Here is a 13,126-nt window from a genome sequence, read left to right as displayed (position 1 = left end):
GCACTCATAAAGTCTTGAGGTGTATGTTGTACTTTTGCAAACAAAGTGGTCCCATGTGATATCCCTTTAAAGTATTCAGGGAAACTATTCAAGTGTATTACTGAAGATAAGCTTAAAATTAGTTTTTCAATTCAATTTTGTGCCCAAGCCTAATCATTTTTGCCTATAGTTAGGCTTTCATGGGGAAATAGGAATAAAAAAATATCACCTAAATAAGTAATATTGTGGACTTGGAGTGATATTCCTTGGGATAGTATCCAAACTTTAGAAAGCATGAAATAAATCTTATTTTCCGAAATTAAATCTGTGAAGAGAACCCGTCCGAGTTTCCTGTATAGTCTGTCTTTCTCCTTGGCCATATTTGCTTTCTGCTCATCATTCCTCCCTGGATATTTGCATGTACCAAATTATGAGGTTGAATCTTTCTTGTGGTTTCCATCTGCCATGGCTATGGCTGCTGATACTTGAGACCTTAGCTAGGACATCTTTCTCAGAACTTCATACCCAACTTTTTAGACCCATTCAAATTTTTTGGCTCTCAGGTAGCTAGGGCTGCCACAGTTCACCTGAGAGGCAGAAGGTTTCAACTCCCTTGATGAATAATGCCCTCCAAGTCTGCTTCGTGGGGCGGAGGCATGTTCTTCAAGCTGGGGACTGTCTTTGGGCCTGGGAGCCTGGGCCATCTCTTTGACAAGTCTGCCCTGCAGCTGTTTAGGAGCTATCCCGTGCTGTTCACTGCCACTGGACATCACCTCACTGCCCTCTTCATCTGGAAAAGCCATTCTTCCTGATGAACAGGACTTATTGCTTGGGCTGTTAAGGTTTGACCTGGAAGCTACATCTTTAGGCCACACCATTGGATGAAGAGATACATCTTCCCCTCTAGACTCAGGCCACTCACAATTCTCACTGGTCTGACTAGACCTCTTCACCAGGTGTGGAGGTTCCTGTTCTACCTCTGAGGCCAAACAGTTCGTGGCTTCACCAGGAGAGATGTTTGGAGAGCCATGCTCTTCACTGACACAAGCATTTTTTATCACCTGCTTGGCCAGATGCTTCCGTCTCAACCATCTCTGCATGCTACAAGTCAGGTCAACAAAACTTAGGAGGAAGGATAGAGCATTGACTCCCCAAATAAAAAGCATCATGATTGATTTCTCTGTGGGCCGGGAGATGTAGCAATCCACCACGCTTGTACAAGGGGAGTGGTAGCAGGAGAATCGTTTTGGAACCCAAAATCCAAAGAGATAGTATTGGGTGCCTACAAAAGCTGCTTCAGTCAGGATCCGAAGGAGAAGTTGTATTATATATACAGTGGAAAAGTCAGGGACATTTAGACAAAAACAGCAAGGCCTTGGGTAGAGTCCCTTCACTGCTCTCTGGCCAAAGAGGCTATGCCTCCCTTTACAACAATCTGGTTGGTGGGCCCCTAGTGCAGCATGTAGGGCTCCTTTGTGAAGGACATAAACACTGAACATGGTGTATGGTAGGAGAACAGACACATTCTGGATTAGCCAAAAGCGGAAATGGGATACGGGAGAAAACATGTCATAACATACATTGGAGCATCCCGGCTGCAAAGTATTACAGACAAATCTCTCTTGCTCATCTTGGTAGATTGGGTAGCCTGCCAAAATGATTACCACCATCCTCAGCATTATTGTGAAGATGAGCCAGATCTTCCCTAGAAAAGAGCAAATCGGTGTGAAAAATATTATAGCCAATAAGTATAAAGACAATTCTAGAAACATTGTTTGAAAATGAGGAGGCAGTGTCAAGGTGAGAACAAGGAACAGGAGAAAGAGAGAGAGAGAGAGAAGGAGGGAGGAGAGAGAGAGAGAGAGGGAGGGAGGGAGGGGGGGGAGAGAGAGAGAGAGTTAGAGTTAGTTTTTGGTTTGATTTTTTATAAATCCCAAATCTATGGATAATATTCTGAATAGGGCATTTAAGTTCCTTGTGACTCCATTTTCCCATTTGTATACTAATACTGTGTTTGTTCTTAAAGTGCTTCAAGATTATTAGGCAAAAAATAAACATTAAGACTTCAGTAATTCAGCCTCTACTAATTTAAACTTTTAAAAAGTCCAATTTTCTCTGGGTAGAGCTGAAATCTATCTTCATATTGTCTCTGGAAAAAAAGTATTTCTGTAAACAAGACTATAGAGGACATGTATAACCCACTTAATGGAAGAAATGATTTTTTTAAGGATTTCCACTCCACACTGTAATTGTCTATGTTACAGATGGATGTGGCTAATATCTGTTCATAGGAACAATCCACAGAACTTCTGCTGCGGAACACTGTTAGCTTCTAACGTTGCTGCTTGTGCTTAAAAAGAAACAAACTGTACTTGTTCAAATGTATATGATAATCCTGACTGTTCAGTGATTCAAACTAGCCTCTATTTAGTGAGATCCAAGTCTGTGAAAGATGCCATCATCAGTGAATGGAAATCAAAAACTTTTCAAAATCTACCCAGGAGAGTAATTTCAAAGAACCATTTTGCATTAATTGGATTAGGCCAAGGCAATTTTTAAAATGTTTAGGTTCTGTGTCTACAGAGTAGAAACACTGGTGCAGTGGAAAGAACATTGTACTGGGAGTCAAAAGTCTCAAGTTTAAATCCTATCTCTGCCACTTAATGCCTGTGTGAAGTTGGGCAAGTCACTCTGTGTCTGTAAGCCCTGTCCAACTCTTCGTGACCCCATTTGGTGTTTTCTTGGCAGTGATACTGGAGTGGATTGCCATTTCTTTCTCTAGTTCATTTTACAAATGAGGAAACTGAGGCAAACAGGGTTAAGTGTGTTGCCCAAGGTCACACTGTTAGTAAGAGTGTAAGGCTGGATTTGAACCCAGGTCTTCCTGACTCCAGGCCTAAAGCTCTATCCACTGTACCGCCTGGCTGCTGAGCCTCAGTTTCCCAATGTGTAAATGAGGGAGTTGGACTAGGTGATTTCTATGAGTCGAATTATGTTCTCCCAGCTATAGATCAATAATCCTATGAATATCACCTGTAATGGGGGGGGGAGGGAGGAGTGGGAGGAAAGGGTATGGAATCTCTTGCCTGTTAAAGCAATGAAAGATGAAGGGTGAAATAAACACATGATAGCATAATTTTTAAAAACCTTTTAAAACAAATTCATCTTGTTGCAACTCTTCAAAGGAATAAGAAAGCGGAGTATCAACTAAGTATTTAAAACACCTAAAAACAAATGGGAAATATGCTGGAAGAAAAAAATATATTTAAAGGATAACTATGATTTATTTTTGCAAAACTGTCTCCATTCTTGGTAATTTGAGTAAGGGTGTAACAGTATAAAAATATCCTTTCCCACCTGTTCCAGTCTTCAAACACAGCACTTGTGTCAATGAATGGAGAGTTGGTTAGATTTCAAACAGCATTTCACTTAAGAACTTCCTAAGTAATCACAGTAGAATGAGAGCAAAATGTCATAGGAAAAAGGAAGCCTCGCCAGAACCTACTGGGGGGAAAAGCATATTCCTAGGTCCTTTATTGACAAAAACATAGAAGATTGTTCTTTAAAGCTCAACCAGCAAAAAAAGAAAACTTGAAAACTAAGCCAGTTTCTAGGAGAGAGAATGAATTCTGTTGTTTTTGGTAAAGGGAAAAAGAAGAGAAATTTGAAACGGAAATACTCACCCAAAATTGTCACATTGCAGTTTAAGGTGATGATCAGAAACCCCAGCAAGTCCCAACGTTCCATATTTCAGTAATTCCCCAAACTCTAAAGATCTTGGAATGTGGTGCTTTCCAGACCAAAAGAATATGGGGAAAATCCCACAGGATATGTTTATTTTTTAGCTAGAAAGAGGTCTGGAAATGAAGCCTGGAAAGGTGAAGAAAAAAAAAAAGAATTGGTGACGAGGCTGTTGACAGGAGCCCAATTTCTTCTTCCTCAGGTTGAAACTTCGGGGAGCTGATTGCTTCCAAGACTGCCCATATCCTGACAGCTGTAAAGAGACAAAAAGATGACAGCAGTTATCTAAGCCATTGTGAGTTATTCTTACCCTCTCCCGGGCATTCTAACCTCTTGGCCCTGCTCCTGTGTCTCAGTTGTGAGAGTCAGGTGTCTTCAGAATATGTGCAATACAGTTCTAGTAGAGGTCCAAAAATATCAATTACCTCACTCCCAGAATAGGAGAGATCAGTAATTGAAAGATTCAAAGAACACTTAAGTTACCCCTTTCTTGTAAATGTTTCTGACTGTTGTGTCAATTTAGCTGTGTCTGACTCTTCGTGACCCATTGGAGGTTTATTTGGCAAAGATACTGGAGTGGTTTACCATTTCCTTCTCCGGCTCATTTTACAGATATGGAAACTGAGGCAAAATGAGCTAAGTGACTTGCCCAGGGTCATATAGCTAGTCACTGTCTAAGGCCAGATTTTAAGTCAGATCCTCCTGACTCCAGGTCCAACACTCTATCCACTGTGCCACCTAGCTTCCTCAAGCTCTAATTAGGAGGACTCGATGCTTTGTCTTTGGTTCTCATACTCATCTCCTCTATGAAGCATTCCATGATCACAAACCACAATGATCATCATCTTTATTTTCAATACCTACAACACTTAAGAATATATGTCATTAACATTACTTTTGCCCTACCTTATCATTTATTTTATGATTATTCTTCCTTATTTCCCCCCTAACTAGATGGTAACCTCAGAGGAAGACTCCCCTTTCAATATCTCACTCCAATACCTAGCAGAGTATCGCTCATGGAGTATCTGTTTGCCAAATGCCTATAAATAGATAATTGAATGGGACCACATGGGACTACTCATATCATATTTGTATCCCAAATTCCCCTCATCCCCCTTATTCCATCATTCATAAGAAACTACCCTACATACCTGGGGATATAAAACCAAGAATAAAAATTGTGACCTTCCAATGTCCTATCGTTTTTTTCTTCTCATTTCTACCTATTTGTAGGGGGCACCTAGGTGGTACAGTGGGTAAAGTGCTGGATTTGGAGTCAGAAAGACTCATCTTTCTGAGTTCATAACTTTCAGGGTGTGTCCCATTTTAAAAGTGGCACAGTAGATAGAGCACTGGGTTTGGAATCAGGAAGATTCCATCTTTCTGAGTTCAAATCTAGCCTCAGACACTTACTAGCTGTGTGACCCTGGGAAAGTCACTCAAGCCTGTTTGCCTCAGTTCTTCATTTGTAAAGGAAATGGCAAACCACTTCAATATCATTGTCAAGAAAACCCCAAAAAAGGGGTCATGAAAAGTGAGACATGACTGAACAACAACAAAGATAAACCTATTTGTGGGGAGGAGATAGAAAGGGAAAGTAAGTGGCCATTTCTCAGAAAGATTTCCCAGAAGAAGGGTGTCACCAAAGCTTCTTTTCATCTTTGCCCAAGAAACACTTCTCTCTATTCTACAAGCCAACACTGCTCCCTCCTTGAAAATAATATGTTTTGCCAGACTGTAGTTAGGCATCTAAAGAAGAGAATTGACATTTGGAAAGATGATCAACAAATACAAATCCTATAATAGCAATTGTGATCTGAGGATAAAACAAAGTACAACCTATTTGCTTTCTAATGCAATAGGTTTGGGGAAATTTTGCTTGCCAAGGACACTTTAGAACTGAGAAAATGTAATTACTAGTTTAAAAATGAATTTTATTGTTTTTATGTTACCTCTAGTCAGGAACCCCCTCTACTTAAGCAGATCAGTTATTTCCTTGCAATTTAGCCTTAGAGAGCTGCCTAGGGCACTGAAGTGTTACCAAAGACAGCAAATATTTGTCAGAGGCAGAACTTGAAACCCAGGTTTTTCTGACTCCAATGCCAGCTCTTCATAGTCTACATCATCTTCTTGTCCATACTCACTAATTTTTATTTTGAAAGCAAATAGCCATTTTATTGGAGCTAAGTGACCTTGAACAAGTCGCTCAATCTCAATAAATATTTCTTTTCTGTAAAACTGAAGTAATGCTTACCCTTACCTACTTCACAGTGTGGTTTTGAGTCCACTGAGATAATTAATGCACATGCATTTTTGAAAAATCTGAAATATATTCAAATGCCCAGGTATCATTATATGACAGTAAAGAACCCCTTAATTCCATTTTCAATCTCCTACTCATTATTTTGCCAACACACACTTTCTGTCATCTTCCGAACAATCTACCCCTATTTACTGACTCTATCTTTCTTTCTCTCTCAGTTATGTACTAGGAGATACTTAAAGAAAATGTTGATATTCCACCTGGTTACAGCATAAAACAAGCTAGGGACAGATCCGAAAGAAGAGAAGAAGGTTGCTGTAGCTGCCAAGTTTGACCATGTCATCATAGAGTCCTCCAGAGCTAATGAGACTCTGCTGTGTCCTGGTTAGATGTGGACCAGGCTTAGTCATGTCAAAAAGTATGTCAACAAGCCCTCGTTAAGTGGTAACTACGTGCCAGGCATTATGTTAAGTGCTGGAGATACAAAGAACACAAAAATAGCTCTTGCCCTTAAACAGTTTACAGTCTAATAGATCATCATGGTACCTCGAATAGGAAGAGGAAGATTCTCTAGTAGGCTCATTCAGAACAACGTAGGTTTGGAAAAAGAGATTGGCAATGGGGGCCAATAGGTCAGTGAGTCATTTAGGGTTAGTGAGTGACAGGAGGCAAGCCTAGGTTTAGGTAGGCATATGAGAGAGCAAGAAACAGTAAGTAGATTTTAAGTTCCTTGAGAGCAGGGACTGTTTCCTTTTTATCATTTATTTCAATGTGCTTAAAATTATTACTTAAGTGCTTTAAAATTATTGATGGATTGAATTGAGAGGATAATTAGGAGCTCAGTGTTGAAAGTGATTACCATGGGAAAAAAGAAGAGAATCCCTCCTTGGAATAACCAACACTTTGGGAATATGGATGCATTAAGGCCCCAGAGTGACAGCTGAAGGTTTCAGAAGGCAGACAATTGAGCATCAGTGGCCTGGCAGGACATAGGTGAGAGAGCCAGACAGCAAGGCAATCTAAAGGGGATTTTTTCCCCACAGGCATAAACAGGCTTACAGCATGGTGACTGCTTGTTGTCCTTAGTGCTCGAAGAGGACCAAAATGACATCACTCTGTTGGGGTCAAGATAAAGTGTGGATGACTGGCTCATCAGACCAATACAAGTTCAGAAGATTCTACCACAGATTAGACACAAATAGTCCATATGAACATTTGCAGTGGAGACGTCTCCTAATTTGCGCATCTGCCATTTCTTTTGAGCTACTGCAATTCTGCTTCCCTTATATAGCAATTGATTCCAAAGTTCTTCTGAGACATCTTGAGAGTATCTTCATATGCTTCTTCTGACCTCCATATGAGCGCTTGCCTGGTGTGAGGTCTCTGTAAAATAGTATTTTAGGCAAACATATGTTGACATTTGAACAACATGGCCAGGCTATTGGGAAGAGTTTGAATGCTTGACAGTTTAGCTTAAGAAAGGACCTCAATGTCCATTACCTTATCTTGCCAGGTGATCTTCTGAATCTTCCTAAGAAAATTCAAATGGAAGTGATTCAGTTTCCTGGCATGGCACTCATAGACTGTTCAGGTTTCACAGGCATACAACAATGAGGTCAGCACATCAGCTCTGTAGACCTTCAGTTTGGCAGGCAGTTTAAGACCTTTTTCTCTCCCACACTTTCTTTCAGAGCCTCCCAACACTGAGCTAGCAAAAGATTGATGACATGTACTTAGTCAAATGTATTACAATTCTGTAGCACATAGTAATTAAGACTTTTGTTTAGGTTTGTGTGGAGTTTTTTTTAAGGAGCTGCTAAATTATCTAATTTGAGAAATGAATGTTTTACTGGCACTGCTCAAGATTTAAATGACTTTTAAGAAATTTTAAGATGCTGGATGGAGAACAAATGTTCAGCAGCTGTACAGACACAACAGAATAATCTTGTCTGACATTTGCATTCCATTTCCATACTTAAATCCACTTTCTCTATTAACAAAATAAGTAATGATAGCCTATTCCACCAATGGTATGTAGTTGTTCCATAGGCCCAGCCTAGGCTATCCAGGGAATTAAATGCCCCAGGATTCCAGTTATTCTGCATCTAGACTGATGGCAACATTTTAGCTCAAAGGAAAAAGAGGAAATTCATGAAGACCAGAACTCAGCAATCTAAATGCAAGGGAGGCAGAGCTCACTCAATTTAGCTGTCAGTTGGCCCTGGACGTCTAAACTTGTATCTATCTTTGATGGTTATTGTCCAAAGTGCCCCCCACCCCATGCTCAGGCCTCACAGCTGGCAAGGATAAAGGTAAATTGGTTCTCCCTGACAGCGCCTAGCAAGACAACTCCCTCGTGAATCTGTACGTTGGCTGGGAATGTATTTGGAAAAAGAAGGTGTGGTCATAATTAATAATAACAACAACAATAGTAACTAGCATTTATTAGTGCTTTGAGGTTTATAGAGCACTTTACATGTATTTTGTTTGATCCATGAAAGAGCCCTGTGAGGTCAGTGCTATTATTATTGTTCTCTTACAGATAAGGTAACTGAGGCTGAGAGGTGAAGTGACTTGGCCAGAGTCATACAATCAGTAAGTGCCTAAGTCAGGATTTACACTTAGGTCTTCTTGACAATCCGAGGCCAACGCTCTATTCACTGTGCCACCTACCTGCCAAAGATCAGAAGAATTCCTTTATTGTGTTCTACCTCAGCTACATTATGACCCTAATTCTGAGGTGTGGAAGGGCTTGATGAGGTAAGAGAAGGTTTGGAGTCAGTTCTGAAGGGACTGAGATAGAGAATCACTTAGGGAAAAATAAAAAGACTGACTTGCTACGGTGAGTAACCACCTTTCTGCTCTCCTTCATTGCTGAATTTCTTCTTTTTTAAGTGTATATAGCCAATTTCTCTGCTTCCTCTTCAACCACCCTCTTCCAAAACCCCTTAAAATTCCCCAGCCATCACATTTATTGTAAATTGCTCTCTGCAAGGCTTCCTGGTTCCCAAATTTAATATAATTTTCTAGCTTTATCCTCCATGACTTTTCTATAGAATTTGTTACTGTTGACCGCTTTCTCCCCTTTTGGATTTAACTCTTCCATTAACTTCAGAAATACCATACTCTCTTGGTTTTCTTCCTACCCATATAAGTACTTCTCTATATCTTTGGATGGCTCCTGATTCTGTTTCTGACCCCACTAAGTGGGTATTCCTCACACTTTTAATCTTGGTCCTCATTTCTTTTTTGTCTGTTTTGTTGATACCTCTTTATTTTCATGATTGTTTCCAAATACAGCTTTCCACACTCCCCTTCTAATAAGTCTTCCCTATATACCTACAGTCTTCCACTCTTCCAATAAATGCAGCAAGGAACATTTTATTAACTATTCTTGGAGCCAAGCATAGTTATAGCATTCAGTTCTGTTTTAGTGTTCTTTCCATTTACATTGTTGTCATTGGGCAGAGTTGTTTGTGTTTTTGTGGGGTTGTTTTTGTCCTTCATTCTGCATCACTTCACATAAGTCTACCAATACTTCTTTGAATCTTTTATACATGTCCTTTCCATTCCATTTTTTGATATAATTTGCTGAAGTATCTTCCCATCAATGAACATCTACTTTGTTTCTAGTTCTTTGCTTCGAGGAAAAATACTGCTATGAATATCTACATATTTCTTCCTGTCTTTGAAAGACAGAAAATCTTGGGGTAAATATCTAGCAGAAGACTCTGAGTCAAATGGTATGGACATTTTACTCACTTTTTTGCACCTAATTTCAAATTGCACCGATCCATCAATAGTATATTGATGTGCCTATCTTTCCACAGCCCCTCCAACATTGATTATTCCTATCTATGCTAGGGTTCTTTTACAATTTTATTTTTTTAGTTTGTAAATATTTATTTTTTTCTCCCCCCATTGAAAAAAGGAAAAGGAAAACAAAAGTATTGTAACCAATATGTGTAGACAAGCAAAATGTATTCCCACTTTGACCATGTCGAAAAATGTATGACTCATTCTGCAGCTTGACTCTTTCTAAGCTCTAGGATTTGGGCTAACCCATAGCCCATTGTTATACAGAGCTTCCATTCTGGATGGTTCTTAACCATTTCTAGCACATCCTTCATAGGAATAAGCTCAGGGAAAAGGATTGCCTGAACTTTGCTATTAAATGCTCAGAGATCCCTCTATCTCAACTTTGGCACAGTTTCTGCTTTTTGTTGTTGTTTTTGTTTTTTTTAAAGAACATTTTGAGGCAGAAAATAAAATGCATTTTTTAAATACAGAATCTGGCTCCTCCCTATCTTTCCAGGCTAATTACATGTTACATCCCTTCCTGCACTCAACATTGTAGTCAAACTAGTCTATTTGCTGTTTTCTATATTTTATATTCCATCTCCCACCTCCCACCTGCTGCCTGGAATGTTCTCTTCGCTTACCACTTCTTAGAACTTCTAGTTTCCTTCAAGGCTCAGCTCAAGCTTTAATTCCTCTAGTTGTTAGGGCTCTCCCCAACAAATATTTTTTTTATGTTTCTTTTGAATAGATTTATCTGTCTATAAACTGTTCTTGTCCCTCCCTCCCCTACTCCCAGTAGACTAAGCTTATTGAGGGCAGGAACTCTTATTGCTTGGAAGTTCCCGAGACAAAATCAAATTCAATTTCAACAATCACTGAGCCCTGAGTCTGTGGCCCAGACCTTTGTTTTATTTCCTTGTTTTGCCTGGGAGATCTGTGGATTATGATGTGAAGGCCAAGATAATGTTTGTGAACTGAGTTTTGTTTTCTATTATTTTCCTTTGTGTTTTCTGTTATTTTGCTTCACGTCTTCAGTAATAACCAAGTGTGGGGAGAGGGACTAACAAAGTGAGCCATGCCTATTGGGTTATTTGGATGCCATGTGGAGAGGAAACTGGCTAAGAGCTTCTCAAATGGGGAGAGCATAGCATCTGTACCCCTGTAGAATATGCGTCTCTCCACATTTTTCTCTCTGTCCCTCAATGTCCCCCCCAGTATCTCTAGTATGTGTCTCTAGTATCCTTCTATGTCTCATCTTAGATCTCTGAATTCTTTCCTCTCCTGTGTCTTGAAGTACAAGAAGGTGGTATAATGAAATCTATTTAAAAACCTGCAACTATTATCTGAATTTAAACATAGTCAACTAAGTATTTGTTGCTGAATTAGGACAAGAGAGAAGCCCTTTCTCTCTGGAGTAAAGGAAAGGTTCAGATGCACCCCCTCCCACCCCCCCAAAAAAGATGAGCTCGTGTTGGTCTCATCCAACTTACTTTGTCATCCAGGGCTCTCCTCTGGTACTCATTTTAATTCAATTTTCCCCTTCAAAAACAAAAACAAATAAAAGTCAGGAAATATCTAATTCTCCCGGCAGCCTTATCATTTGTACAACCTATACATGCATGGAAGTGACTGATATAGTTACCAAGGGCTATTTCCCAGAAGGAAAAGGAAGGAAAATAACAAAATGGCTAAAGAGAAAATGCTGTCAAATGAGACAGCTTGGACCAGATAATCTGTAAGGTTACTTCAGCTCTAATATTCTGAGATTTTATGCTTTTAAGCAAAGGGTAGGGGAGGGAGTAAAATTGATAATTAGAAACAGAATAACAGGTTGGTGAGAGCAAATTGTGCACATATGAATTGTAAAGGATAATACTTTTTTTCATCCAAAGTGTATGGCAAGACCCAAAGAAGTATTAGGTTCTTGGCAAATGCATGAATGGAGAAGGCATCAATTAAATGCTACTATATACAAAGCACTGTGATAAGTGATGGGGATACAGTTAGAAAGGCAAGGCAGCCTCCAACCTTCAAGGAGCTTACATTCTAATAGGGAAAGACAACCTAGAAAGAAGCTTTCAGCTGCAAGTCAGATGGAAAAGTCCCATGATTCTTAGGGTACAGAAGCAAAGCAGATAGGAATGCACCCTTTTAAAGATTTCCACTGATACGGTTTACGTATCTGTTTTTTATGGTTAAACTCTTGTTAATATTGAGGGATTAGGAGACAAGAACTTTCTTCTCTGGGTCTTTAGTAGCTGTAGATGTTGAGGAGGCAGGGGCTCCAATCCCTGAAGAACATTACCAGGTTACTACCTTCTAGCATGGCAGCAGGGGTTGAGGGTGAGAGAGTATGGGTTTTTTTTTTTCTTTTTTATTCAAGGCAATGGCTACTGGTGATGTTGTTTCCCATTCTACTTGTTCACACTAGTGACAATTTGTAACAGCTCTCTGTCATCTGCTTCCCTTTACTCCAGAGCAATTTATAGAAATACATGTGGCCCCAATTTCTCCACAGAGAAACATTTGGCATGGATTTCTCCATAAAGAAGCCAACAGTTCCTATTTTTAAATATGTAAACAGAGTAGACTGATGAAGTCACGATACCAGACAACTACACGCACACACACACACACACACACACATGCACACATACAAACACACACACAAATGGTAGGATGGACGTGTGTTAAAAGTATTCTATTAATATCTCTGTAGTGGTACACTGGATAGAGTGCTGGGCCTGGAGTCAGGAAGACTCATCTTCCTGAGTACAAATCTGGCCCACACACGTAAGCTTTGTGAATATGGGCAAGTTATTTCATCCTGGTTGCCTCAGTTTCTTCATCTGTAAAATGAGCTGGAGATGCAAATGGCAAACCACTCCACTATCTTTGCCAAGAAAACCCCAAATGAGGTATGAAAGAGTTGCATACAACTGAAAAGACTGAACAACAATGAAAGGTTAAAGTATATCTGGACACATAAAAGAGGCAAAAAACAAAAACAAAACCTGGGGTAATCAGCTTCAGAGTCAACACTTTCTAAATATCCTTCATTGGCATTACAATCATTCTGTAAATAACTAAATACCCCAAAATGAAATGATCTACCTAGGAACTCACCTCAAAACTCACAACCATCCCTCACCTCAACTGAGTTTTCACTATTGTTCTACAATCTTTCCATTCCCTTCAGTGACTCTCCTAAGCCTTTTCTTCTTTCCCTTTGCCCCACCCTTATGCCAGGTTATTTGTCTACTTCACTAAGATCTAAGCTGTCTATAATCATGGGATCATCGGCTCACCAGAAAGGCAGCATAACATGATTGATACAGA

At 39.7% G+C, this 13,126-nt stretch overlaps 1 protein-coding gene across 1 annotated transcript; it reads right to left on the bottom strand.

Annotated features, from left to right (window-relative positions):
• Nucleotides 1-512: 512 nt before the first annotated feature.
• GJD4 (gap junction protein delta 4) lies at nucleotides 513-3,967 on the bottom strand. The gene is made up of 2 exons (XM_020990335.2): nucleotides 3,663-3,967; nucleotides 513-1,684 (listed from the first exon to the last, which is right to left on the bottom strand). The coding sequence occupies exons 1-2, from the start codon at nucleotides 3,724-3,726 to the stop codon at nucleotides 513-515; spliced, it is 1,236 nt and encodes a 411-aa protein (XP_020845994.1). The 5' UTR covers nucleotides 3,727-3,967.
• Between the last annotated feature and the right edge of the window lie 9,159 nt (nucleotides 3,968-13,126).

The sequence above is a fragment of the Phascolarctos cinereus genome, unplaced genomic scaffold (genome assembly GCF_003287225.1).
Source record: "Phascolarctos cinereus isolate Bilbo 61053 unplaced genomic scaffold, phaCin_HiC Scaffold_1;HRSCAF=81, whole genome shotgun sequence".
Taxonomy (NCBI): Eukaryota; Metazoa; Chordata; class Mammalia; order Diprotodontia; family Phascolarctidae; genus Phascolarctos; species Phascolarctos cinereus.
Note: the sequence above shows the minus strand (reverse complement) of the source record. Positions and strands in the feature narration are given on the sequence as shown.

Excerpts from the sequence above, each read along its gene's own strand:
- GJD4 (XM_020990335.2), bottom strand. The coding sequence starts at position 3,726 with ATGGAACGTTGGGACTTGCTGGGGTTTCTGATCATCACCTTAAACTGC. Across the intron at positions 1,685-3,662 it reads CTGCAATGTGACAATTTTGG|GGAAGATCTGGCTCATCTTC; the intron begins GTGAGTATTTCC and ends GCTCTTTTCTAG.